The 27,154-nt window shown below is 46.8% G+C and overlaps 1 protein-coding gene across 1 annotated transcript; it reads left to right on the top strand.

The window, feature by feature from the left end:
* Positions 1 to 901: 901 nt before the first annotated feature.
* LOC147731010 (uncharacterized) lies at positions 902 to 2,467 on the top strand. The gene has a single exon (XM_086954137.1). It carries the CDS (start codon positions 974 to 976, stop codon positions 2,465 to 2,467), a length of 1,494 nt encoding a protein of 497 aa, XP_086810263.1. The 5' UTR covers positions 902 to 973.
* Positions 2,468 to 27,154: the final 24,687 nt, after the last annotated feature.

Here is a 27,154-nt window from a genome sequence, read left to right as displayed (position 1 = left end):
ACCCAAGCATTAATACAATTCCCCTGTTTGCTTTTGGGAGAGGATTCAGTCATGTGGCATGCTATGCCAGCTGGGGCACTATTATGCATGAGTAAATCAGTCATAAACTTCAAGCGTTAAGTTGCAATTGAATGCATGTTTGTGGTATGTAGATAATTCTATGTCAGTCCACGGAGGCTCAGATTATGCTTCTCTTCACTTTACTGACATAAACAGCAGCCAATAAAAAAACTTTAAACTGGCATGACCCCGGAAGGACAACCCCCTCCAACAGTATGCACCAATCACTATCAAGTCCACTGTATATCTGTCCATGTTTATCAATACGACCCCCTCTTTCTTTGCTGCTGCAGCAGCGAGTTAAGTGCCCTTCTATATTACTTCTTTTCTTGGGGGTAATGTGTGTCGGGGCGGTGATTGTTGACGGCGCGCGCGCGCGCCTGTGAATTGTTGATACGGAGCGGACCCTCGCTCGTGATTTGTTTTGTTGGTGTATTTTGTGATTGCGCCTTATTTTTCAGGGCTTGATCCGTTGCATTGTTTGTGCCCGTGCGGGTGTTTTCTGTCTTCCGCGCGCGATCCGAGGCATGCTGTGCGCTCGGTAGGGGGCGGTGGAGCAGGAGGAGGCAGAGGCGAGACGCTCGCGCTCAGGAGGCAGTCGAGCCCGGCCCCACACGCAACGCGCATGCGCGAAGAGCCGGCTTTCGTTTTCCTCACATTACCGGCTCCTCACGCAGCGCGCGTTTGTAGACTGCATAAGTCCTGGCCTCATCAGAACGCTAAACGGAGCGTATCCGTATTAGAGCTCTGCTCTAGGGGAGCTTGGTGTGCACAAAGGGGTCTCCTTCCACCTCGATCTTAGCCTCACAGAGTGGTGATTATTTCGGACTACAGTGTGTGTGTGTGTATTTGAGGCACCCCTGGGCTGCTCCCCCCCTGTTGAAGTTCCTCCACACCTCCCTGCTTTAGCGCTATGGCGTACTACGCCGAGGAGGATACCCAATGGGCAGATTATAATGAATACGATGAGTATGAGCCACAGGAAGAGCAATTGGAGGAAAATTTGGTTGAGGCTCTGGATACCCATGTCCAGGGGTCGGTGAATAAGGCATTGATCAAGGCTCTCAAGCCTTTTACTCACACCCTTCAGAAGTATGGCAAGAGGAAGTTTAAGTCAGCCCGGCAGAGTGATACCTCTCCTCAAGCCTCGGCCCAGGTGTTAGCACAGATGGCCAGGAATGTGATGAAGGATCATGGCTCAATGGTTATGGATACGTCTGGGGATTCGTCCCCGTCCCCACCTGTCACTTCTGATTCTGAGGTGGACTCGGTGATATCCAGGAAGAGATCGAAGAAGGTGAAACACACCGCCTATAAGGCTGATGATAGTCAGGCGCCGAAGAATCTTCTGTTTGATCCAAACAACATTGTACACCCTAGGTCCACGGAATGGGTGCCGTGCCCGGAGGTGGCGCATTATGTGAGTAATAACCTGCGACAGGGTTTCGACAATAGTGTCAGGGCCACGCTCAGATCTGAATGTCCCAGGCCATCCTTGACAGGGAAGGTGGCAGATACGCCGGACTTGGACCCCACAATGGCGGCCTTTATGAGAAAGTTTGCGAAAGATCCGAAAAAAGGATTAGATAGGGCCTGGCGAGGGTGTCAGGACAAAATGTTGGACGTAGCTGGACCCCTCACAAAGATCCTGGACGCAGCTGTCAAGGCAAAGGATAGGAAGGTGCCACTGGATGTGTCAGAGATCCTTGAATGGGCACAACGTGCCATGTGCTTTTTAGGGAACGCAAATGTGGCCCTGTCTACGGAGCGGAGACGCTCCTTTCTTATGAGAATCGACTCCCAGCTGGCGGAAATGGCCCCTACCGAACCTGGTTCCCTCGCCAATGGTATGCTCTTTGGAGACAAATTTGTTAGAGAAATGGGCAAGTACGTTGCCACCTTCTCCGCGCTGGACCGGGCGCAATCAAATATCAAGAAGGTTTTCCACACTGGTGTTTTTGATAGGGCCGGACGCCCACGAGGTCGAGGGTCCGGCCGAGGTTATGCACAGACCTCACGTGGAGCAGATCAGAGAGGCAGAGGCAACAGACGCTCCAACTTCTACCCCTCCCGCGATAGAGGAGGCAGGGGCAAAGGACAGAGAGGATCCTATCGTGGCCAGCAGAATGGTTCTGGAGACAACTCCTACTCAGGTACGACTTTTGTGTCCGTCGGAACATATGGTGGGAGGCAGACTGTCTCTTTTTCTCCACAGGTGGTGCACGCTCACGAGCGACCCTTGGGTGTTGCAGACAGTACAGGGGTTTCACATAGAGTTCTATGCCTCCCCGAGCCAACGGCGGAGACCAAATGCCCTGCATTTTTCCCAGACAGAGCAGAGTTTCATCGACGCAGAGATATGCTCCTTACTCCAGAAGGGCGCGATTGTGGAAGCCATTCCACATGACCTGGGCTTCGTGAGCACTGTCTTCGTGGTCCCCAAAAAGGACCAGGGGTATCGGCTAGTGTTGAACCTCAGGGAATTCAACGGCTGGGTGGTGTATCGACACTTCAAAATGGAAGGTATACACCTGCTACGCGACATCCTCCTAGAGCAAGATTGGATGGTACGCCTGGACTTAAAAGACGCCTACCTGGCGGTGTCCATTTACCCCCCTCACCGGCGTTTTCTACAGTTTCAGTGGCGCGACCAGTGGTTCGAGTTTTCGGCCATGCCCTTTGGGCTGTCGTCCGCCCCATGGTGTTTCACCAAGTTGATGAGACCCGTGGTACAGAACTTGAGGGAACGGGGCGTTCGCCTCATCATTTACCTCGACGACATACTGATTTTAGGTCGGTCGCCGGAGATGGTATCTCTCCATCTGTCCTGGACGATTCAACTTCTTCAGGACTTGGGTTTCCTTCTGAATTTGCAGAAGTCCATCTTGCAACCTTCTCAGGTGATGGAATTCCTGGGTTTCCAGGTCGACTCTGTGAAAGCTCAACTACTCTTGCCCCTCAAGAAGAGGGTGGCTATCAGGAAGGAGTTGAGGAGAGCGCTTGCCTCTCCGACAATCTCCTTGAGGATTTTGGCGCGTCTGGTCGGACTTCTAGCGTCATCTATCCAGGCGATATTTCCGGGCCCTTTACATTACAGGGCCTTGCAGCGTTTGAAGGCATTGCACTTGCGCAAGGGTCTGACTTACGCTCAACACGTTTCCCTTTCGCCAGAGGCTCGTACGGAGATGAACTGGTGGTTAGAGCATATGGATGCGTGGAATGGCAGAGCCATTTTCGCGGCCACCCCGGAAGTGGTGATAGAGTCGGATGCCAGCCGCTGGGGCTGGGGAGCCCGTTGCGGCTCGGTGGAGACGGGGGGCCGATGGTCCAGCGACGAGCTGAGTCTCCACATCAATTGCCTGGAACTTCTGGCGGGTTCCTTTGCGATTCGCACCCTGTCCCCTCAGAAAGTGTCATGCTGCATTCTCCTACGCATGGACAATGTGTCCGCGGTGCGATACATAAATCGCCTGGGAGGGACCAGGTCTCGCCTCCTGGCGGAGATAGCGAAGGATTTCTGGCACTATTGCCTGGCCCATCAAATTTCGGTGACGGCGGAATATATTCCGGGGTCTGCCAACGTAGCGGCGGATTGGAACTCTCGATACTTGAGAGATGCGAGCGATTGGAGACTGCACCCTCGAATCTTCGGGGCATTGAACCACAAATGGGGTCCGTGTGTGGTAGACCTTTTTGCCTCTCGGCTCAACAGGCAACTTCCCCAGTTTTACAGCTGGCGCCCGGATCCCTTGGCGATCAGCTCGGACGCCTTCCTTCAATCGTGGACGACGGGCATTCTGTATGCGTTTCCTCCTTTTATCATGATCCCGAGAGTTCTGGCTCAGGTTCGGAGGCAGAAAGCGGAATTGGTCTTGGTCTCACCGTGCTGGAAAGCACAAGCGTGGTTCCCGGTGGCAATGAGTCTCACCTGTGCAGCGCCGGTGCAAATTTCGACGTTCCCGGATCTTCTCACGGACCCGGTGGGTCTTCCCCACCCGCTGGTCCTTCAGAATCAGTTGTCCCTCATGGCGTGGAGACTTTCCGGCGACGTTGGCAAATGCCGGGAGTTTCAGAGGACACTCTCTTTTTCCTATCTCAGGCATGGGCACCTTCCACCCACAAGCGATATGAGTCAGCTTGGAGACGATGGGTTGGTTGGTGTAACGAACGGCAGGGGGATCCGATGGGATCCGATATTACTGTCATAGCGAATTTCTTATCGGAACTGGCGCGGTCTGGTCTGGCTTATCGCACAGTGAATAACTTCCGATCGGCGATCTCCGCGGGGCACCCGCATGTTGACGGTAAGCCCGTTGGGGAACACCCTTTGGTGTGCAGGGTAGTCAGGGGGGTCCGCTTAGTGAAGCCCCCTCAACCCAGGTATACTGAACTCTGGGACGTGTCAGTGGTCCTACGTTTTTTGGCGGCCTGGCCGGCTAATGAGGGTCTGTCTCGCAAACAGCTCTCAGCTAAACTTACACTTCTCCTCTGCCTGGTTTCATGCAGGCGAGTGTCGGATATTCGGGCCTTGGATTTATCAGGTAGAGTATTCACTCCCACGGGAGTTTCTTTTACGATCTCTAGGCGTACAAAAACGCATACAAAATGTATTGCATATCCTGCATTTCCTCATCACAGTAAATTATGTGTGGTCAAATGTTTGAAGGTATATGAGGATTGTACTAGGGAATTTAGAACTGGTTTTGGTCAACTGTTGATTTCATTACAGAAACCTTTCCGCCCAGTCACCAGTGCAACTCTGGCCAGGTGGGTTACCTGGTTGTTGGGCCTGGCGGGTATTGATACCTCTATATTTGGGGCTCATTCTGTGAGAGGGGCTATGGCCTCAAAATCCTTTGGTGCCGGCTCCCGGCTTCAAGATATCATGACTGCGGCAGATTGGTCTTCTGATTCCACCTTTAAAGTGTTTTATCATAAGCCTATTGTGGATGTGGCCTCGGTGGTGGTGGATAAACTTTAAACTAGCATAATCTGAGCCTCCGTGGACTGACATAGAATGAAAAATTGTCTAGCAGACGCGACAAAGAATTTTCAATTCTATTAAGGACACGGAGGCGAGGATTATCCCACCCGGGCTTGCAGGATTGTATTTCATGCAATGTTATATGGTTGATGAATTCTTGTACCCACCCGAATGATTGTTATTGGCTTGTTGTATTTCCAAGTTTGGGAATGGCCATTACGACTTATGTTCTTGTTTCAGGAGATCGCACAAGCAGACATGAGGTGAACAGTCTATGCTCTGGAAATCTGTGACGTGGTGCAGGAGGTGCCTTCCTCGACGATGGATGCGATGGTTGCCACGTTGGCCTCCGGTCTTGTTGGACTGATGATGTGTCGCAAAGAAAGAGGAGGTCGTATTGATAAACATGGACAGATATACAGTGGACTTGATAGTGATTGGTGCATACTGTTGGAGGGGGTTGTCCTTCCGGGGTCATGCCAGTTTAAAGTTTTTTTATTGGCTGCTGTTTATGTCAGTAAAGTGAAGAGAAGCATAATCCTCGCCTCCGTGTCCTTAATAGAATTGAAAATTCTTTGTCGCGTCTGCTAGACAATTTTTCACTCAGGCCTAACGAAAAAGGCAGAAGAGAGTCATACATAGTCATAGGCAAACGTTTGCCTTTTCTAAATTGTAGCAGGGTCGAGAGGTTCCTAATGGATGCCGACACCTCATTCCAGAGCCTATGTGGAGGGGTGGCGAAGACCATTTTATTAGTTACAGTTGATTGATTTTGTGTTTGTGGCCCTTTACGTTCATATGATCTTAAAGGCTACACTTGAAGTAAAAGAAGAGAATTTCTTTGAATAAAAAACTTGAAGAAGAAGAATTTGAATAAAGAAGTCTCTTCTAAATAAAAATGATAGAGTCTGTGGACTTCATATATAACTGTTCTAAAATTTTATGAATGACTTTTTTAAATGTCAATTGAATTGCGATACTGGATCATTCGAATTTGCGATCTTAAAAGGTAGATTATAGCAAACCATACAAAAGAAGCATGCCTATTGAAATAAAGCATTTATATGAAATATGCGGCTCATTAGTAATAAGCTCGGTCCACATATTACCAATTGCCATTTCGACAAACGTAAACATATGAAATCATGTTTAAGTTTCCTATTACGGAAATTTGAAAAACTATTTGTTTTCAATTTGCTTTCTGCTTGCCATGAACGCCAACGAAAGTAAAAACTGCAGGGAACTCGTTTTTTTAATTGCAATTTAGATAATGATTTTTGGCTCATTCTATTATCTTTGTTGAAAAGCATCCTTGCTTGCAGATAAGGTATCTTTCAATCTCTGTAATCCCTTTTCTCCCTGTAAGCATGACAGCAGCTATTGAAACCTTTGAATTCAAATTAGATGAAAAAGTCATTTCTATAGCTATTACACACCTCTCGGCAGATAAAAAACATGAGATGCATAATTTTCGTCAGTGTTGTTTGTGTTACAATTCCCGAAGGACAGGAGAGCATCGGAAAAGTACTTCGAACAGAATTAATGGGAGATAAGCCATTCTCAAAGGAGGGTGTATGCTGTGGAAACTAATGCGCTTCAGCTAACATGCGGGAGCGTACCTATCCATAGCACAGCAGGTGCAGGTAATTGAGGGCCCCATGTGTTTTTTTTACTATCAAACCACTGTATGAGGGGACACTTTCCTTGACTGTATTAGGACACACTGTGCCCTTGCTACAGCACTGCTTAAAAGAATTGTTTACTTAGAAGCTACAGTCTTTCTTCCTTCTCAAAGGAAAGGTTATTTTTTCATTAAGAATGCTGTTTGACCTAGAAGTGTTTCTGATTGCATTAAAGTCGAGCTCTGTATATTATTTATATTGAGAATTAAATGCATTACATTTGTTAATGTTTGCCTTGGGGTCCTGCCAAGGCAGATGAGGTTTGTACTTAAGCATGATAAAGTACTTCGCCAAAACTATTTCCATTTGCAGAGGTTATCAAATCAATCATCCGAATGTAACTTAATTGAAGCCCACCAAAGGCTGAGGACCATAAAGCGAGCATTTAGAAGAATAATGAAAGACCCTATGTAGTTCACAGCACAGCCCTCACACTCATGCACCCATAACCACACCCACAATGGTAAAAATCATGTTAAGAGCACCAACAGCATTCGTCTTGCAAAAACACACGTGAGAAGGGTCTACCTAGCGAATGACTGTTGGTAGAGCGCAGAGATATTCTGAAAATTGTAGGGGTACATCATATTCACTGATAGTCCGTACCCGCATATATTCTTCTGTGTGTTAACTTTAATTAGCAAATTGTGTTGTAATAAAAAATGGTAAATGAGGTGTTAGAATGAGGTGTGCCATTCAAGACAGTAAAATGGCATTTAGAGGGAACCATGTAATTCTCAATGTTTTTTGCAAATGTCTAACAAAGTAGCTTATGTGTAATGAAATGCATTAGATTTAAACGTGCACCATAAAGTTTGCACATGTAGAAAGGATTAATTGTGTTTTAAATGTGATGAGATGTAGTGCTTGCAGATGCAATGTTTTAAATGTTTGTTTTAATTGATGTTAAAGGCCTATATGGAGTATTTGCTCTTTCATGCTATGAAATGTCTATTCTTCTTATGAAAGCCGATTTGTGTAGGCCTGAAACTTATTTTCCCTTTATAGAGCTCTCATTTGGAGGCAGTCAGCGAAATTCATGTGCGTGCTAGGTTGTTCTTTTCTCATGTTTCTGTTGCATGTGCAAGGACATCTTCTTTGTTAGCTAGACTAACATCTTTGTTTTAGGAGTTAGGTATGGAGGAGACCCGTTACTTGGTATCCAGGAATGCCGATAATTGGAAGATGGTATTCTTTCTTGTTGAAAGAGCCTGAGACCCAAGGACACACCAATCGTGGCTGGACTGAGTACAAGTTTCGGTGGAAAATTACCTACGAGAGGTGCCTGGCCAGAGGAGGTGTTTCAGGGGCGTGTTCTATCAATTGTGCATTTTATATTAGGGAAAGTGCCCCCGGGATGAGTTAGCAGAGAGCAGTTAGAGGGCAGAAAGAAGGGATCGATTCTTAGAAGAGAGACTTGAAACTGATTCTGTAGCTTTGGCTACTGACCCTTACAAACGTGAGTGTACTTCTTAGGAAGTCTTCACAAGCATACACCTTTTTCTTGATTTTGCCTGGGGAAATGCTAAGTAGGGATGCCCTGTTAGTGATAGTGTAGGGATAGATTAATCGATTTCTTTTCCAGCCACTAATGAAGGCTATCATAGGTATTGGAGCAGTTATTGCTTGTTTAGTATTTTTGGAGTTGCTCGTTCTCTTTATGCTGAACCCAATTAGATTGGTTCGTAGAATGAACTTTGTATTAGTGCTTATGTATATCTACAACCTCGTTATGAGGTGCTTGTATGTTCAGTTATTTTTGTCTTTGTAATAAACCCCCTAAAATTGAGTTTGGAGTCAGTGATCCTTTCAGAGTTTACTTAATTGGTTCATGAAAAATTGTTGTGAATGGATTGATCCTTCCTTTTACACTTTTCAGCAGGTAATAAAGGTCCAGTCGACCGAGGATTTTCAGTAACTTTTATAGTGGAATCCAACATCAACAGTTGGTAGTGAGAGGTTTGTTACCTCTGTAGTAAGGGGAGAAGTAGAGAAGGGTAGTTATTGAGTCCCCATAGAGCCCAAGTGATGATCATCCAGTAGATTGTGAGTGGAGGACGGCGGTGTTTGATGGAAATCGACGGAGAGTGACAGTGCGGCGGAAACAGGAGTTCGTGGTAAAGTGAGTCTGAATAAGGAAGTACGTCTGTTAGATTGCAGTGTTGTTTAATTGTGTGATGTCTTGTGTAGTTGAAATGAGAGTTGAATGATTGTGGTTTCGAGCTGAACGTGTGCAGAACATGAGATTTGATTTTTGACATCCAGGGATAAGAGATTGTGGTGTAGAAGACACCCAAAGTGTAAATTGTCTGACCAGTGATTGCGGAAGTCATGAGACGTCGTTAATTAACCCATCGGTGATAGGGAAACATGTGTGTGAGTGCGTGAGTAACCGGCGCAGGTCGTGGGCTACTGCATGTGAAACATTGAGTGATTGGATCCTATCGATTAAGTAAATGACTGTGTGGCCGTTCGTGGGCAGATAGTCTGAGGCAGTTGTCCGGTTGTTTCGTGGACAGACGGTTTCCAGAGTTGAGGTCGAGAATTACATGAGACTGTCTGGTCGTTTCGTGGACAGTCAGAGAAGTGACTGTTCAATTGTTTGATGGACAAACAGTTATTTCATTGTATGAAAGAGATGCGTGTGAGACGAATTGTAAAGGAGGGGAACTTCTGCATCTGGAGAAAGAGTGACGTCAGAAAGTGCTGTGCTGAGATCGGTCGGTTGGGGTGAAGCTGCGCTGGTATTGGTGGATTGTCATCAGGAAGTTTAACGAAAACAATTGAAGAAGTAAAGTTGATTTCATCATGAAATGTTTTAAAGTTTTATAAGATATGTGTAGAGGAGATAGAAGGGTGGTTACTCTAGGAGGAGAAGAAGCTCCACCTGAGGATACCCCAGCCCATTACATGGCTACGAATATGGGATTGCATACTATAATTTTGCTCAAAAATTGGCACAAAAATACCAAAGGAAAGGGAGAATTGACATTTCCGCATTATGGTACTTTCAAATTGGAAGTGTTGTACCAATTGAAAACAGTGATGTCTTCATTGCGACCCTTACCGAGATCAACACAATTTGAGGCGCTACATGAATGGGTAAGAGCAGCACATTTTAGGAAACGAGACCGAAGTCAGGAAAGGATGAAAAAGTTGATCAGGGCGTTTCAAGATTTGCGATGGGGCACATTGGGGAAGAGATGGAGGGTGGAAACTATTGAAGGGGATAGGCTATTCCCGTTGATGATAAAAGTAGGAGATACCCAGAAGAAATGTGGTGAGGAGGATGATAGTGACACAGATGACAGCTTGATAGATAGACTGCCATCAGAAAGAACACCTCCATATAATCCAGATTCAGTAGAAGGAAAGGCAGTACCAACAGAGGGAAATGGAGAATTGCAGACTCAACCTAATGCGAGAGTAGTGGGAAGAATCTTGACAGAGACAGAAGCAATGGGAATACAGACTCCAGCAAGTACTAAAGCTAGTGGCGTTATAGTTGCTGCAAGGCTAGCGGATGCTCTTACAGTGCCGGTCACCACCGGCCCCATAGTGTCAGTTTATGACCCAGATCAGGCAGGAAATGGAAGTCTGGTGCTGTCAGGAACAGTCGCCAGATCCACAGGAGCGAAGATAAATCCCCCAACTTCCAAAAAGCAGCCCTTAAAGGAGAACTTTGAAACTCGCTCCAAGATGCTGCTCTCAAAAAGTATGGGGGAATAAAACTAAGGAGTGTCCACCACTCTCCCCATAGGATGAGGATTGGGGTCATGTAGAATGGCAGCCAGAGAACGTAGATGCTAGAAGGAAAGAACAATAAGACCCCTTAATTCCTATGTAAGGTTATAGAACGTTCTAAACATTGAGCTGTGATTATTGTCATCTCACACTCACCAGTGCTCGTTTGGATAATTCCTTGAAGAGGAGGACCTTTAAACATCCAAGAACCTCCTTGTCAATGGCTGGAATGAGGGTAGGATAATGGTAGAATATCCAGAGGTCGTAATGGAGAGACCTTAACACTCACTCAGTCACCATTCATTCAACAGACACTGTGGGGGAAGGGTAAAGTAATCTTAATGAAAAAGGATAGGGGGCCGAGGTGTTCCGACTGGCCAGTTTAGTATATACGTGGTGGAGCAGATACACGCTCACTAAGGTGTGCCGTCCGGCTCCACGGGGGAATATAGAGCAGAACAGCGACTCCCTTACACACAGGAACGGGATTCGAGGTGTTCCGCCCGGCCCTGACAGCCACAGCAGGGCGGAGCAGAGACACACTCGCCGAGGTGTGCCGTCCGGCTCCACGGGGACAATGTGAAGAGGAACAGCTACTCCTTCACAGGGAAACAACAGAAAGGTAAAGATATAAGGTTGAAAAGCCGTGAGCCATACAGAGACCAGGACTGAAGTCACAGTCCTAAAAATGGTACCGCAAGGTGGCAAGTACTAACAAGGGAGGGGGAATGCAGCCAAGGGGGGGAGCTGCCAAGGGATAAATACCGCTACACCACAGGAAGGATCCGACACCAAGGGGAGCGGAGTCGGGAGTCGGGAACCAGGGCAGCGGTAAAGACTCTCGAAGACTCCACAGGAGCTTGCGTCGTCGGGACTGGAACAACACAGAAGTAGAAGGGGGCGTGGTCACAGAACGAGTCAGTAAGCCAAGCATCAGGCTACGTGCGAGGCGTTCCTTTAGAGGGATAAGGGATTGTGTGTAAAGTGCGCCTCCCCAGTCCGTGATTCGACCCTAACCACAGCTCAAGGTCTCCTTCTTCTCCCTTGAACCCTAACAGGTGCAATCAGTAGCAAGAGAGGGGACAGGCTCTGGACAGAATGGCATAGTGAGGGAAATAGCTCACCTACCGAGACCTGTAGAATCGAGTATGCCATTGCCAGCCACAGCAGACTCCTCTAGGTGACAGGTGGATGTAAGAATGGCAAGACCAAAGTCCTTGGCCGATTCAAGATCCGACCTGAGGATGTGGGAACCACCAGTGTGAGGCCCTAATGATTGGAGGACAGGAGACTGGGATCGGGGGGGATTCAGGAAGCCGACCAGTCTCAGGGAATGTAGTGAAAAGGAACCGATGTGGAGATCAGAGCAATGAGAATGTAGAATCAAATGTTGCATCAAGTTGAGGGGCCCTTAAAGCTGCACTCAGAGCAAAGATGTTGGATGTGATGAGTTTACAATCTGAGGTAGATGAGATAATTAGCGGGAACCTGCCTTTGGAAAGAATTGAGCTTTATGAACCAGACGAGTTGCTATTTGAGGCAAAGGATGTAACTCGTAAGGCAAGGTCAGCACATGAGAAACAAGGTGATCTGTCCCAAATGAAGATGTCGCTGGTAAGTCACAGATTGCAGTACAGTGATCAGGAACTAGAAGAGAGTCATATGGTTGAAAGCTCACATTCTAGAAATGATTGTAGGGATACATGCATGGAGCATGCTTGATAAGTGGGAGGAAAGATGGTCCAAAAATAAGAGCACCAAAAAGAGTGCAGGAGAGACACCGCCTCCAGGAGGGGGGATAATAGGAGTGGAGAATTATCCTTTGCAAGGGGTATCCAAAGGAGGGTATGTGCATGTGCCTTGGAGTAGAGGTGATTTAGCAGCATTTACAAACCAATTTCCTCCGCTGAGGGAGAAGCCTGTCGAGTGGTACAAGCAGGTCGATCGGTTTATTAAAATCTCGCAGGTGTTGTGGGTTGACACGAACACATTGTTTGATATTGTCGTACCGACTGATTTGTGGGCAGCTTGTAAGGTTGCTGTTGATTGGCCAACTTCTAAACTAGACAGGGATTCTGCTACCAATGGTCCTTCATCTTTTGTAATGAAAAGGTTTGAGCAGGTAATTACATGGCTGAAATCCCAAATCTCACCAAAAGACATTGATTGGGTTAAGATAGATGGAACTGTCCAGGAACCAAAGGAGTCTGTGCATGAGTATTATGAGAGGCTCTTACAAGCCTTTAAGCAGTATAGTGAGCTCAACACGTTAAGCCCCAAAGACATGGGACAGTTTGTTTCTAAGTCCATCTTGGGTCTAAAAACAGAAATTTGCTTCATGATTCAGCAGCATTTGACCTGCTGACAGAACAGCAGACGAAATACTGTGGTACGCCAGATACTGCAGTGACGAAGTTGACTCAAAACATAGGAAGCTTAAGGATAAGTAATGCTAGTTCAAATGCAAAAGGCTGATAGAGAGGTCTAGACACAGCCCAGTGGAGGGACGCTAGGGAGAAGACAGGGAAGCAATCGAGGAAGGACCCAAAATGGGCAGGGACAAGGAAAGGGGAAACCTGTAGACCCCAAGACAGGACTGGATGTGCCAACATTGAAAAAGACCACTGCATGTCACCTTTGTCACAAGATCGGGCATTGAAAGCGCAAGTGTAGATTGAATCCAGCAAACCAGGTGTAACAGGAAGAAGAGACAATGCAGGTATCTGAGGTCGTCAATACAGTGATGAGATCCAGGTCCATGCATGGGGGGACGTGTGCCCGCAAGTGCAAGTTCCGCAACCTCCGAGAATTCCACAGGAAAATCGAATGTACCAGCAGATGCCCCTTTATGAGGATTGCGATGAGTACAGCTCAGTCCCATTGAAATGACGGTGCCTGAGGGGGAAGGAAGACTGCACTCTTGGAGCCTTCTTAGAGGTAGACCATGGGAGACCATTTGTAGAGGTGGATGTAGACGGTCATCCCACCACCTTTTTGGTGGATACCGGTGCTACCCATTCTACTGTGAGATCTGCAGTGGTTTTCAACCTACCCCTCTTGGCGGGGACATCTTAAGGATTTGGGGGCCAGGGGCCAAACTTATTTTGGGGCCCCCTGTTCAGAACAGTTTTGATTGCATGATCTAATTTCTGCTCTTTCGTGCTCTCTTTGACCAGGTGACAAAGGCAAACTGCTCCACATTCTAAATGTGTGTATGTCTAATATTCAGGGATAGTGACATGTATGTTCAATATTGTAACACAGCAGCAACTCACTAACATTACCGCAAATAATCTCTATGACATCATCTCATTTCTCATATGGCAGGTCTTGTTTTGATGTAAAAGAAACTTTTTTTATGGATTTTACTTGAAACAAAAATAAAAATTATCTGCACAATATCTGTAATAGACTCTCAGACATCATCCACATTAAAAATAAATTAAAGGAAAACGTTTTTTAAAACAATCTGTTAAAGAATGAATTATTCAAGGTCAACAGGGCAAGAAGCTGCAGAACCGAGTTGGGTCCATCCGGGGGCCCCCTGAAAGGTTGGGGCCCTAAACCAGCGCCCACTTTGTAAGGGTGGGCGTAGTGAGCGTAGTGGGGCTACACAAAGCTTTGTGAAGTGGGGAGGGCGCTACGCCCACCCAAACACTTCGCGTAGCCCCACTTCGTGCCGCCTGCCTCCCTCCTGCCCTCTTCTACATGGTTCTATTACTTTAAAATGTATTTTAAAGTACATTAAAGCACTTAACGTCTTATTGCAGCGTCCCGGGGCTCCATCTTCAGATGACGCGGCGAGTTCTTCTAATCAAATGCGCATGCGCCCGCGCATTTCTTGCGAGAAATGCGAAGGCGAGGGCGCCCGCGCATGTATTTTAAAGTAATAGAACCATGTAGAAGAGGGCGGGAGGGAGGCGGGTGGCGGGCAATTTCACTCCGTCCACGGAGCGTGCGTAGTGTTGCCTACTACGCCTACTTTGCAAAGTGCGAAGTAGGCAACACTACGTACACTCATTGGGCGGAGCGTAGCATTGAGCCCAGGGTTACTACTTTGCCCATGTAGGAGTGGCGAATAAGAAAATGACTAACCCATTGACCGAGCCCATTCCTGTGAGAATAGGAACTTATCAAGATCGACTCCAGTTTGTGGTGTGCGACACAAGTCCAGTCTGTTTGCTAGGATGTGACCTTTAGTGCAAGTTGAATTGTACCATCTATTGCACGCCCAAGGGAGTGGAATTACAGACAAATGACAATGATGCCACCTTTGAGGTTGCGACTCAGCATTTGTGCATAGAAATGTATCCTGTATTGACAGTGGAAGAACTTCCGCTCGACATGAGAGACTATTTCTTTGGATGTGTGGGATTTCACAGGAGAAGAGATTGGACTGATCAGAGGTGTTGAGCCAGTTAAGATCCAGGTTAAGCAAAATGCTGAGTTCCAGAGGACGCCCTAGTACAATTTGTCACCTGAGACGATCGCAGGGATTACACCTGTAATCGATTCCATGATTCAGCAGGGAATTTTGAAGGAGATAATGGGCAGTCCATGCCACTCACCCATCATGGGCTTACTGAAACCAAGTGGGCAGTTCAGAACCGTGCAAGACCTGTGAAAGGTCAACACGATTGTGGTTCCATGTTGTCCAGTGGTACCGAATCCATCAGTGATACTATTCCAGATCCCATTGAAACCGAGTGGTTCACTGTAATTGACTTGTGCCAAGCATTCTTTTTGATACCTTTACATGAGGAGAGTCAATTTTTGTTTGCTTTCTGTCTGGAAGGTCGTGTGTTAATATGGTGTTGTATCCCTCAAGGGTATACAGAGAGCCCATCGACCTTTAATCAGATCCTGAAAAAGAATCTTGAGAGCTTCGTACAGCCAAAGAATTCTGTTCACGTGCAGTACATTGACGATCTCCTCATTGCGTCTGAAACTGAGGATTCTTGCAGGATCAATATAATTGCCTTACTGAATCATTTAGGGGAGAATGGACACAAGGTGTCCCCAAACAAGTTGCAGTACTGTCTGAGTGAGGTTCAGTACTTGGGTCATCGAATTCAGAAAGGCATGAGAAAGGTGTCACCAGACCGAATTGAGGCGATCATGAAAATGACAGTGCCTACCACTAAGAAGGAAGTCAGAATGTTCCTGGGAATGGTTGGCTACTGTTGCCAATGGATTCTCAATTTTTTTTGTTGAAGTCGAAGCCTTTGCAGAGGCTCATGCACAAGGATGTGGGTGATCCTGTACCATGGGACCACGACTGTTTGATTGCGTTCTTGGAGTTGAGAGAGATCCTGTGTCGTGCTCCGAATCTGGGAATGCCTTACTACAACAAGCTCTTTTCATTGTTCTGTAGTGATCGAGAAGGTTGCGCTTTGTCTGTTTTGACTCAGAGTCATGGGGGTGTCCGTAGACCAGATGCCTACTTTTCAGCTACTTTAGACCCAGTAGCTTCAGCCTTGCCCGGATGTCTCAATCCGTTGCTGCAACCAGTGTCAGCATTGAGAGGTGTGAAAGCATTGTCATGGGTCACCCTTTGATTGTACATGTTCCGCATTCTGTTCAGCTTCTAATGACGAGCACTAAAAAAACACAACACCTTGCAAACAATAGACTCACACGCTATGAGCAAGTCATACTTGCCCGGAGACTGTGACTCTGAAAAGGTGTTATGTTTTAAATCCTGCCACACTGATGCCATTGCCAAATGTAGATGGTAAAGATTGTGAAGACCAGAACTGTCTTGATGTGACTAAAATTTGCACCAAGCTGCCTTTGCTGTCCGTACCATTACTGAAGTGGTTAAAGCTGATGGCTTAAAAGAAGTATACTCCACACAAGTGCCTAAAATCATGGCTTTGACTCGCGCCTGTTTGGCAGCTGATCAGATCTGAATCACCATCTACACCAGAGGTCTTCAATCTGTGGGACGTGACCCCCAGGGGGATCTTGGAGCAAGGGGGTCGCAGATTCTGTCAGAGCATGCAGTTCCTGGTGTTGGGCTGATTGAGGGTGCTCACGGCGGAGGCCTAATTCACACCGAGGGGTGAAAAACATCAAAGCCTCATTAACAGGTAAAAGGTCTTTTAAAGACCTGTGGAGTACTCGGGTGTGTGTCCCTGAAGCTGTATTAGCCGGGCTCACGTACACGAGCTGGGGGGGGGGGGGCTGGGGAAGGAGGCTATAGTGTAGCCCTTTGAGTTCAATGGGCGTTGCGCACCTGGAGCTGTGGGTCACGTGACACGTCCCATAAATCATTGGTTCAAGTCCCAGGAGCCCTCATACCTGGCGCCTGTGCAGGAGAAATGTGCATGAGAGTCTGTTCTTCATGGTGAGATGCTGTTACAGCCTATCTGCCCCCTCCACCCCCCGTCCCCCAGCAGGGAGGCACAGAGATGCCCTCCCATGAGCGGGAAAGAAGAAGGAAGAAGATGCAGAGAAATACTGCCCCCCCCATGAGAGAGGCACAGAAAAGCTGGGTGGATGAATGATTGGTGGATGGATGGATGAAAGGGTGGACTGATGAAGGATGGATGGATGTAAGGATGAAGGATGGATAGATGTGTAAAAAGGTGGGTGGATGAATGATGAGTGGATGGATGAAAGGGTGGATGGATAGATGAAAGGGTGGATCAATGAATGATGGATGTAAGGATGAAAGGGTAGATGGATGAAGGATGGATGTATGGATGGATAAAAGGTTGCATGAATGAATGATGGATGGATGTGTGAAAAGATGGGTGGATGAATGGGTGGATGAAAGGGTGGATGGATGAAGGATGGGTGTATGGATGGAAGAATGAAAGGGTGGATGGAAGAAGGATAGATGTATGGATGGAAGGATAAAAGGGTGGATGGATGAAGGATGGGTGTATGGATGGAAGAATGAAAGGGTGGATGGAAGAAGGATAGATGTATGGATGGAAGGATAAAAGGGTGGACGGATGAAGGATGGATAGATGGCGGGATTAAAGGGTGGATGGATGGATGTATGGATGGATAAAAGGTTGCATGGATGAAGGAGGCATGGATGGATGTGTGAAAAGGTGGAGGGATGAATGATGGGTGGATGGATGGATGAAAGGGTGGGTGGATTGATGTATGGATTTATGGATGAAAGGGTGGATAGATGAAGGATGGATGCATGGATGGAAGGATGAAAGGGTGGATGGATGAAGGATAGATGTATGGATGTAAGGATGAAAGGGTGGACAGATGAAGGATGGATGGATGGAAGGATGAAAGGGTTGATGGATGGATGAAGGATGGATGTATGGATGGATAAAAGGTTGCATGGATGAATGATGCACGGATGGATGTGTGAAAAGGTGGGTGGATGAATGATGGGTGAATGGATGGATGAAAGGGTGGGTGGATGGATGGATGGATGTATGGATGAAAGCGTGGATGGATGAAGGATGGATGTATGGATGGAAGGATGAGCGGGTGGATGGATGAAGGATGGATGTATGGATGGATAAAAGGTTGCATGGATGGATGCGTGAAAAGGTGGGTGGATGAATGATGGGTGGATGGATGGAAGGGTGGATGGGTAAAGGATAGATGTATGGATGGAAGGATGAAATGGTGGATGGATGAAGGATGGATGGATGGATGGATGGAAGGATGAAAGGGTGGATGGATGAAGGATGGATGGATGTGTGAAAGTGTGGGTGGATGAATGATGGATGGATGGATGTGATGAGCTCTAACAGGCACATTTATGGTTGTCAAAAGTGGATGATGAGGTGTACCAGTTTCTAGAAACTTTTGTCGGAAGGGGGTCCTTACGCCTTACAAGGGGGTCTCGGCATCAAAACGTTTGAAGACCTCTGATCTACACTGACAGCTAGTATGGGTTCGGTGTGGTTCATGATTTCGGACAGCTATGGTCACAGAAGGGTTTTCTGACATCATCTGGATCTCCCATCAGGATTGGAGAATATGTGAGACAACTGCTGTAAGCGTTGCAATGTCCCAGGGAAATAGCAGTGGTAAAATGTGCAGCACATGGGAAGGGGATGGATTTTGTTTCTCCTGGGAATAAGTACGCTGATGAAGTTTCATGTTTTTGAGCTGAACCAGGTGTATATTTACTGGAGATTACTCTGGAGAGAGCCAAGAAAGAACCGAGTTAGGTATGATATTAGCCATGGCAGACACTTGGGAGGAACTCAAGAGCCTGCAGGAAGAAGCTTCAGAGCAGGAAAAGGATGTATGGATCAGGTCAGGATGTGAGATGGGGGATATTGACATTTGGGTTTCAAGTGATGGTCGAGCAATGTTACCAGATGACCTATTGAGCTCGATGGCAAGGCAAATTCATGATGTGGTCCTTCTTGGAAGAGATGGGACGGTGCGATTGTTCAGACAGACGTGCTTCAATCCACGATTCCGTGCATTTGCCGAAGCAGTGTGTCAGAGGTGTGTTACGTGCCAACAGATGAATGCTGAGACGCCTGTGATTACAGCAGCAGCTTTACCGGGACCAGAGGGGGCTAGGGCTCGCCGCCCCAGGGTGCCTCGCACCTTGCTCAAGTGCACAACAAGCGTCATCGCCAGCGCCAGGAGGCGCCAGCTTAAATGGCAGAGCAGGCTCCCGAAACTCGGGATGCTCGTGGGCAGTGCCTGGGCGAAGCCCGGGCCAAAGGTGGGCTGGGCTGCACCACCTCCCCAACATCGCAGGAACGGAGCTCCAAGCCAACTCTTACTAAGGTACTGTTGCCGATCTATCCTTGCAGCTTCCTGCACTTTTGGACTTTAAGATTGGACTAACAGTTTACTTGCTCTTTGTTGGCTACTATTGTCCTGTTGGGTCTAGTATTGTTTATAGTACCCTTGCTGAGGTCTGATTGTTTAACTGGTGACATGGGGGAGAGAAAAGGGACCGAGATTGGGCTGGGAGGTACCATTAGGAAAAGATTTAAAAAATGGCATCTGTCGCTGGTACTGGGAACAGGGTGTGATGGAGGGACAGGAGAGGATGATCTCGGTCGTATAGAGAGCATTGTTGCAGATTGTGAAGAATTGTTACTCACACCTGCACTAATTCCTTCCCCCCCAACAAAGATATCACCCACACCAAGTCCCCATGTTCCTTATGTTCTAACGGACCCACTATGATAGGGTACAGGAACATCCCCAACCTATTTAAGAAGGCAGCACGAAAAAGAAAAATGACCCCAGCAGCGGAAGTGTGTAATTGTAATACTCCAAGCCCCTCGTGTTCCCAAAAGGAAGAGAGTCTCCCTGATAGTGACAGTGTTATATTTGATGAGCTACCACTCAGTAATCGATTTGCTCTACTTGCTGACAATCCACCCACAATTAACGTTCGAACAAATACGAACAGCACTCAGACAACTAACAATGATTCGACTCTACAGGGAGAAAGGGAATCTAACCCTGGTCCCATACCCTCAAACATTGAGCTCCAAAGGGAAATGTAGTGCTAAGAAATAACGTTGAGGCATTATCTTCCTTGGTATCCAAACTCTATCAACCACTAGATGGCCATAGTAGACCACACCTACACCAATTATCACAATCCCTACAATCGCCCCATTTATCCACCACTGTTGGCTCAAATATGGACCCTCCAACGCCCTCTGGGAAGCGACTTGATTGCAATGACTTGCCCCTGTATACCGACCACCAATCCATTCTCAGCTCAAGAGCAACTAAAAGTGCATCCCAAGAGCTATGTGGGCCAACTGTTGAGCAGGGTAGGAAATGTATAGGGTTGCCACAGAACCATGGTGGGCATGGGCTAATGATAGGGCCACCAGTGCGGAGTATGGATACAAGTTACAATAGGGTACCTCTACCTTGCCAGCCTCCCCCACCTTTATATCGTAAGCAGAGCAACCCATTACCATTGTCAATCTACATCACCAATGTTCCTAAAGTAGACCCCCAACATATCAAGTATGAGAATGCTGATGCTCTAAAAATAAAGCTATACATTGCTAGAGGCACACTAGGAGGTGTAGGTAAGTAAACAGGGATGATATTGTTTACGCTAAAAGGTGCTCTTCCTATCTGAGTACAGATGATGCAATTGAGCTAAGACTAGCATCTGGTGCATGATCTAATTGCCCTAGAGACCAGATCCCACCATAGCCCCTTCACTAAAATTAGGTTGGGGCCTACCCTGGACGCAGTTCGCAAAGTAGCGCTATGCATAGCTACGCGAAGTGCACTTCACACTACACGAGCTACGCGTAGCACTACCCGAACTGCGTAGTAGCCTGTTCACACTGTGCAAGATGCCGTTTTCAATGATTGCAAAGTATGGACAAGCATCTGGCACTGTGCAATCATTGAAAACGGAATCTTGCACAGTGCGAGCTGTAGTTTTCTGCCGTTTGAGTAGATTTTTTACTCGAGCGGCAACTTTCTCAACGCGAACTGGTAGTTTCTCATTGCGAGCGGTCGCGAGCTTACACGACCACTCGCAATGAGAAACCTGACCTCCCCACGTCGAGAATCTTGCCGGGAGGTTTATTTTCCACGCTCGCAATCGGCAACTTGATGTTGCTGATCGCGAACGAGTAAAAAGTCTCGCCGGGATGTCATTGTGCTTGCTCGCGGTCGCTAACTTGACGTTGAGGACTGTGAGCAAGCAAAAAATGACCGCTGTGTTTGCACTGTGCTACGTGCAACACACTTAGTGCGAAGTAGCGGAAACTTCGCAAACTACGCTAGAGTAGTGCTTTGCACAGGGTTAATTGAGACTAAGAATCCCTCAAATACCAGTCCAAGCTGGAAATACACGCCTACCTCCTGGGGATCCATCCATATCCCAGGATGATTGACTAACCTTAGACCCCGGTACAAAAGGGGGTGGTGATGGATGGAGCATCTGAACCAATCAAACACTCAGACCCAGTCAACAGATCTTGGTTTAATCCATCACCGTTCTTTAGCCCACTCTGCCACCCCAGTTCAGGCATGGCCATATGCAACTCAGTCTGACCCTGTGCCTCATGGGAACAGTCCAGCCGGAACTGCCAATCCATGCCTTCCCTGGACCGGAAACAAGCTTCCTAGGACCAGTTTTTGTCAATACAGCCGTCTTCAGCCAGGCTTGCTTTAATCCAGTAGCAAAGTGAGCAAGGGACTCACGTCTAAGCATACCCTGCCAACTTATGGCGAACAAAGAGGTACAAAAGAGGGTGGTGATGGACGGAGCATCTGAACCAATCACACACTCACACCCAGTCAACAGATCAGGGTTCAATTCATCACTGTTTTTTAGCCCACTCTGCCACCCCAGTTAAGACATGGCCATATGCAAATCAGTCTGACCCTGTGCCTCATGGGAACAGTCCAGCCCGAACTGCCAAGCTAAGCCTTTCCTGGACCGGAAACAAGCTTCCTAGGACCAGTTTCTGGCATTACAGCCGTCTTCAGCCAGGCTGGCATGAATCCAGTGGCAAAGTGAGCACGGGACTCACGTCTGAGCATACCCTGCCGACTTATGGCAAACAAAGCAGTACAAAAGGGGGTGGTGATGGACGGAGCATCTGAACCAATCAAACACTCACACTCAGTCAACAGATCTGGGTTTAATCCATCACTGTTCTTTAGCCCACTCTGCCACCCCAGTTAAGACATGGCCATATGCAAATCAGTCTGACCCTGTGCCTCATGGGAACAGTCCAGCCCGAACTGCCAAGCCATGCCTTTCCTGGACCGGAAACAAGCTTCCTAGGACCAGTTTCTGGTATTACAGCCGTCTTCAGCCAAGCTTGCTTGAATCCAGTGGCAAAGTCAGCAAGGGACTCACGTCTGAGCATACCCTGCCAACTTATGGCAAACAAAGCGGTACAAAAAGGTAACCTTAGACCCCAACAAGGTTTTCCCCGGCAACCTTACCATAGCTCCTATGATCAACATTGATCACACATTTTTTCATTCTGACGTAACACCTAGAGAGCAAGAGAGCATGTTAGACCATACAAAGTTCGCTTTAGTCCTTGACCCACCACCGGTGATGAGTGATGGTTCCCAAGCTAGCTGCCCGGAAACAACCACGGATTGCCAGGTTTTGCCCAAATTGATTGTTCCATCCCTTATTTTGGCTCCTACTCCTAAAGGAAACAGGCAAACGTTGAGAATCACAACATGGAATATGGCGGGCATGAGGGGGAAGCTTTTCCATCCGTACTGCCAGGAGCTCATCGCACAGACTGAGATTTGCCTACTCCAAGAAACCTGGAGTTTGACCTCTACATTTATTCCAGGTTTTATGACCTTCCACAGTCCGGCAAAACCATCAAATCATGGCTGGCCTTCAGGAGGGCTGCTCATTTTTGTAAGTCTTACATTAAATTGTGATGCTAAGGAGTTGGTCACAAACAGTCCAGATGTCCTTGGGATTAGGATAAACAATGGCAAGGTTAGGACGGCTGACATTTATAATGTATACGCCAGGAGTACCAGAGGTGGTAGTTCTCCAACCCCCCAGGTCTTGGACAACTTATTGGAAGCCAGGCATGATAGTTACCCACTAATAGTTGGTGGGCACTTCAATGTTACCTTTGATCCACTCGATTTGGGCAGAGGGCAACAATGTGAATGAGGAGGACAAATTTTGGAGGGTACCCCCGCTGGAACTCACTTCGATCAAAAAATGGTTGCAAGCTGCACTTCAGTTAAATGCCATATCCTAAGAATATAGATTAAGGGCCACAAATGGTAGAACAACTTCAGACAGAGGAGGAGGAATGACCTTTGTTGGACCAAATGGGTCAAGTAGGATCGACTATTTATTAGTGGATCTGACATTCTGGCCATTGGTACATGATATGGCCATAATTCCATTGTGTGACAGTGATCACAATCCCCTTATTCTGTCCATTCATAATCCCTGGGTTGGTGTTGGGAGAGAGTCCCCGACGCCAGTAAGTACAACGATTTGAATCCCCATAAGCGACAAGCGACGACTCAAATGGCCTGTGGTATTGGCGGACAATCCAAAGATTAAATTTATTAAGGATGCCCTAATTGACCATTTAGTGACTCTAACATCCATGACCACAGACTTGCCTAAACAGAGCAGTTGTAGTACCCTGCATCAGGAATTTTTTGATCGTCTGGCCTGTTTTTTCCATGCCCGATTAATAAGACCAGGCTATGTCTGGGAATACCTTTGGGAAGATACTCATGGTTTAATAAAGAGTACAGGGCCCTGAGAGGGAGACTGACTGTTGCTATTAAGAACAAAGAGCCAGCCAGTATCCGTAAAGCTAGGTAGGATTATTAGAAGGTGCAGGGTAAAGCAAAAAAAGAATGGAATGAGAGGAGATGGGAGGAGCTAGGAGAGGCCATTGGGCATCCTGATGGCCGGATGTTTTGGTCCCTGGTGTCCAAAAGCAATTTCGAATGGACACCTCCCTTGGCAAATAATATTGCGGCTGCTGAATGGCATAAACATTTCAGTGAGTTAAATTCTAGTGGTCCTTTTATTGATAGTTCCCAGATGCTCCACGACATATTTCTTCCTGCATACACACGCACGTTCACTAGGGAGGAAATATTGGGCTCCTTTGATGCCATTATTCCAGCAAAAGCCCCAGGTCCCGATGCCATCCCTGGAGACCTTTTTCGTGCTGACAGAGAACATTGGGCAACCTATTTTATGAGACTGGCTAATCAGATTACTGGCTGGGGGAGCATCCCAGACACCTGGAAGAGGGCAGAAGTAATATCCATTTTTAAGAAGGAGGACAGGTCGAAGCCCGCCAACTACCGTCCAATTAGCTTGATAGACTGTGCCCAGAAGGTCTTCTGCCGCTCGCTCCTCAATAAAATCCAGACCTGGATGGAGGAGAATGACATCCTTTCTCCTCTTCAGGCAGGCTTTCGGCAGAAGACCGGCACCATTGACCAGGCGTTTCGCCTGGTTCTCCTGTATTGGAAGGTAGTTGTGTTGGGCAAAGGCAGTTTATATCTTGCCTTTATTGACCTAAAAACAACTTTCAACCTAGTCCCTAGCGATTTACTCTGGCAGGTCCTTCGGGACATGGGCTTGGCCTTGGAACTTCTAGAACCACTCATCAGGCTACACAAGGATAATTTTGCCTGTGTAAGGTGGGGAAACCAGGGCCAAAACACCGAGCCATTTAAGGTCAGGGGGGGTTATGTAAAGGGTGTGTCCTGGCCTCCACCCTCTTTTCCCTTTATGTAAACCAGGTGGCCAACACTTTTGGGTTCTATTCCGGCCGACGCTTCCTCGTTAGCAAACCACAAAATAGGCACTTTATTGTTTGCAGACGATACCTTTGTGGTGTCTAAAACTTCCATGGGCCTTCAAAAACTTCTAAACTGTTTTAAGATTTTTTGTGATGAGAGGGGTTTTGTCATCAACACCACTAAAACAAAGTTGGTGATGCTAAATCCTCACAAATCCTTTAAAGGTAACCTGGTCCTTGATAATATTCCGCTCGAACGAGTGAGTTCCTTTGATTACCTGGGAATCGAGCTGTCCGAGTGAATGGCATGGAAGAAACACATAGAGAGGGTGTCCTTGAAATTTTCCCTGTTAACTGGGGCCTTGCGACGGGAGCACTGCCTTTCCTACACCAGGTCTGTAGCCCCCGTACTTAAGTTATATAGCTGCAAGGTAGTAAGTAGTGTGCTCTATGGGGCAGAACTCTGAGGTCCCACAAATGTCAACATCCTCTCGACAATAGAAAATAAGTTTCCTAGGAGTCTGGTATCACTTCCACAGAGCACTCCCCTCATTCCCTTGAAACTTGGCATGAGTATCAAGTCTATCAAGGAACAGGCAAGTTTACGTCCATTGTTCTTCTGGCATAGATTGGTCACAATCCCCAAGTGATGTCCTACGCTGCTGCTTATACAGAAGTTTCAGCCTTGGACGTAAACCATAACATTTAGTGGTTTAATTACATGAATACCATCCGGGCAGACATAGGTGTGCCTAAGGAGCTAGAAGGTCAACCGCCCACATACTCTAGGGACACATTAAAATCACAGTTTTGGGCCTGAGTAGAACAGACAGATTTCTTTAAAATACGCCATGGCTGCTTAACTGATGTGTTCACTGATATTAAATCTGGCAGCCGGCTAGAAAGTTATCTTGATTTTAAAAAAGTGCCGTCAGACAGAAAGTCTGGATACGGCTGCCTACCCATTAATGCTTTTACTAACACTTGGCTTACAAATACATCACCGTCCAAGGGCTGTCCCTCTTGTCCATGCTCTAATGAAACAACAAGCCATGTATTCTTTGCCTGTGCTGTCTACACCAGACCTAGAAGGAACTGGCTAACTCCGGTATGTAGACAACTTGGGACACATAGCCATAAAGATGCCCTACGTATTTTAAAGTCAGATGTGGGACCACTTTCTGCTTGTGCAACAGCAACATTTCTGGGTCAATTTTGGGCGATAAGAAGGAGGGCTTTATCAACTCGCCCGTTTGGTGCAAATAAAATACACTGAGCTCAAAATGATCAGACCAATTGGGCGTATACCCTGCACTAGCACTTTGGATTGTAAATAATTGGTCTTTAAACTACTATTTTAAACTTTTATCCTTCTACCGGCAATTTGGGGCATGGGTTTTAAAATGGAAGTTGTTGTGTAATTGGGTTGCATATTTGTAAAATTGACCAAAAAACTAAAGTTACACAGGCACTAACACTTTAGCTCTGTTTTGATAGGACAAAGCACCTAAATACTGAAATTAATCCAGCTTTGTACCTTTTATGTATTCGTATTTTTGTGTCAAGTTTTTTGTGGATGTATATCTGTTTTTTAAAATTCCAAGAGTCTTTATAGGGAGTATTTTATAGTACCTTTTATCCTGTTTATTGTCATATAAGATTAATGTGATTGCTTCTTTTATGGTACTGTAAAACTGAAATAAAGACTTTTGATGATGAATGCTGAGAAGAAAACTGTGGTTGCATGGAGTCACATTGGGAGGTCGGGGGACTTTCAATGAAATGCAGCTTGATTTTATTTAAATTCCTAGGTGCAATGGATTGAGGTACATTCTAGTAGTGGTGTGTGTTTTCTCACGGTGGGTGGAAGTTTACCCAACACAAAGGTGTGACACACTTACAGTAGCGAAGCTGTTATTGAGGGAACTGAACCCTATATTTGATTTTCCATTATTTCCAGAATAAAGAGCATTTTTAAACCAGTGGTGCGTGGCGTGCCTTTCTCTAAGATAAGCAGTGGCATGTCCCTCTATTCTCCTACTGTGAAGGAAGCCACACCAGCTCTGTTCACCACAGTGCAGTTTGCCAAGCAGATTGTATGTTTAAAGCTCTACATTCTGCAACCTTTTTGGTTCAGAGAAAAAAAAACTTCCAAAGTGGGACAGTACTTTCTCTGGGAATAAACTAAATGGCCCTGATGGCCATGTACCATTCTTCCTGCCTGTTTCTGCTATGTCTCCCATGGCAAATACAGGCAGGAAAAATGAGTGGCATATTTTCCCCCGTAGTTGGGTGGATTAACCAACACTGTGATCCAGCTGTCCTGTGGTGGACAGACTGCTGGGCCAAGGTCTACAGAAGGTGGAGCCAGTGGAGACTTAGCTAGCAATAATCCAGTGGTTCCATGAATTTTAAATATAGTGGAAGAACTGCAGGTTTGGCGTGAATAGGGGTCTACCTGTTTGACA

Source organism: Lissotriton vulgaris, chromosome 2_1 (assembly GCF_964263255.1).
Source record: "Lissotriton vulgaris chromosome 2_1, aLisVul1.2, whole genome shotgun sequence".
NCBI lineage: Eukaryota > Metazoa > Chordata > Amphibia > Caudata > Salamandridae > Lissotriton > Lissotriton vulgaris.
This window is presented reverse-complemented; position numbering and strand designations above follow the sequence as displayed.

Excerpts from the sequence above, each read along its gene's own strand:
- LOC147731010 (XM_086954137.1), top strand. The coding sequence starts at position 974 with ATGGCGTACTACGCCGAGGAGGATACCCAATGGGCAGATTATAATGAA.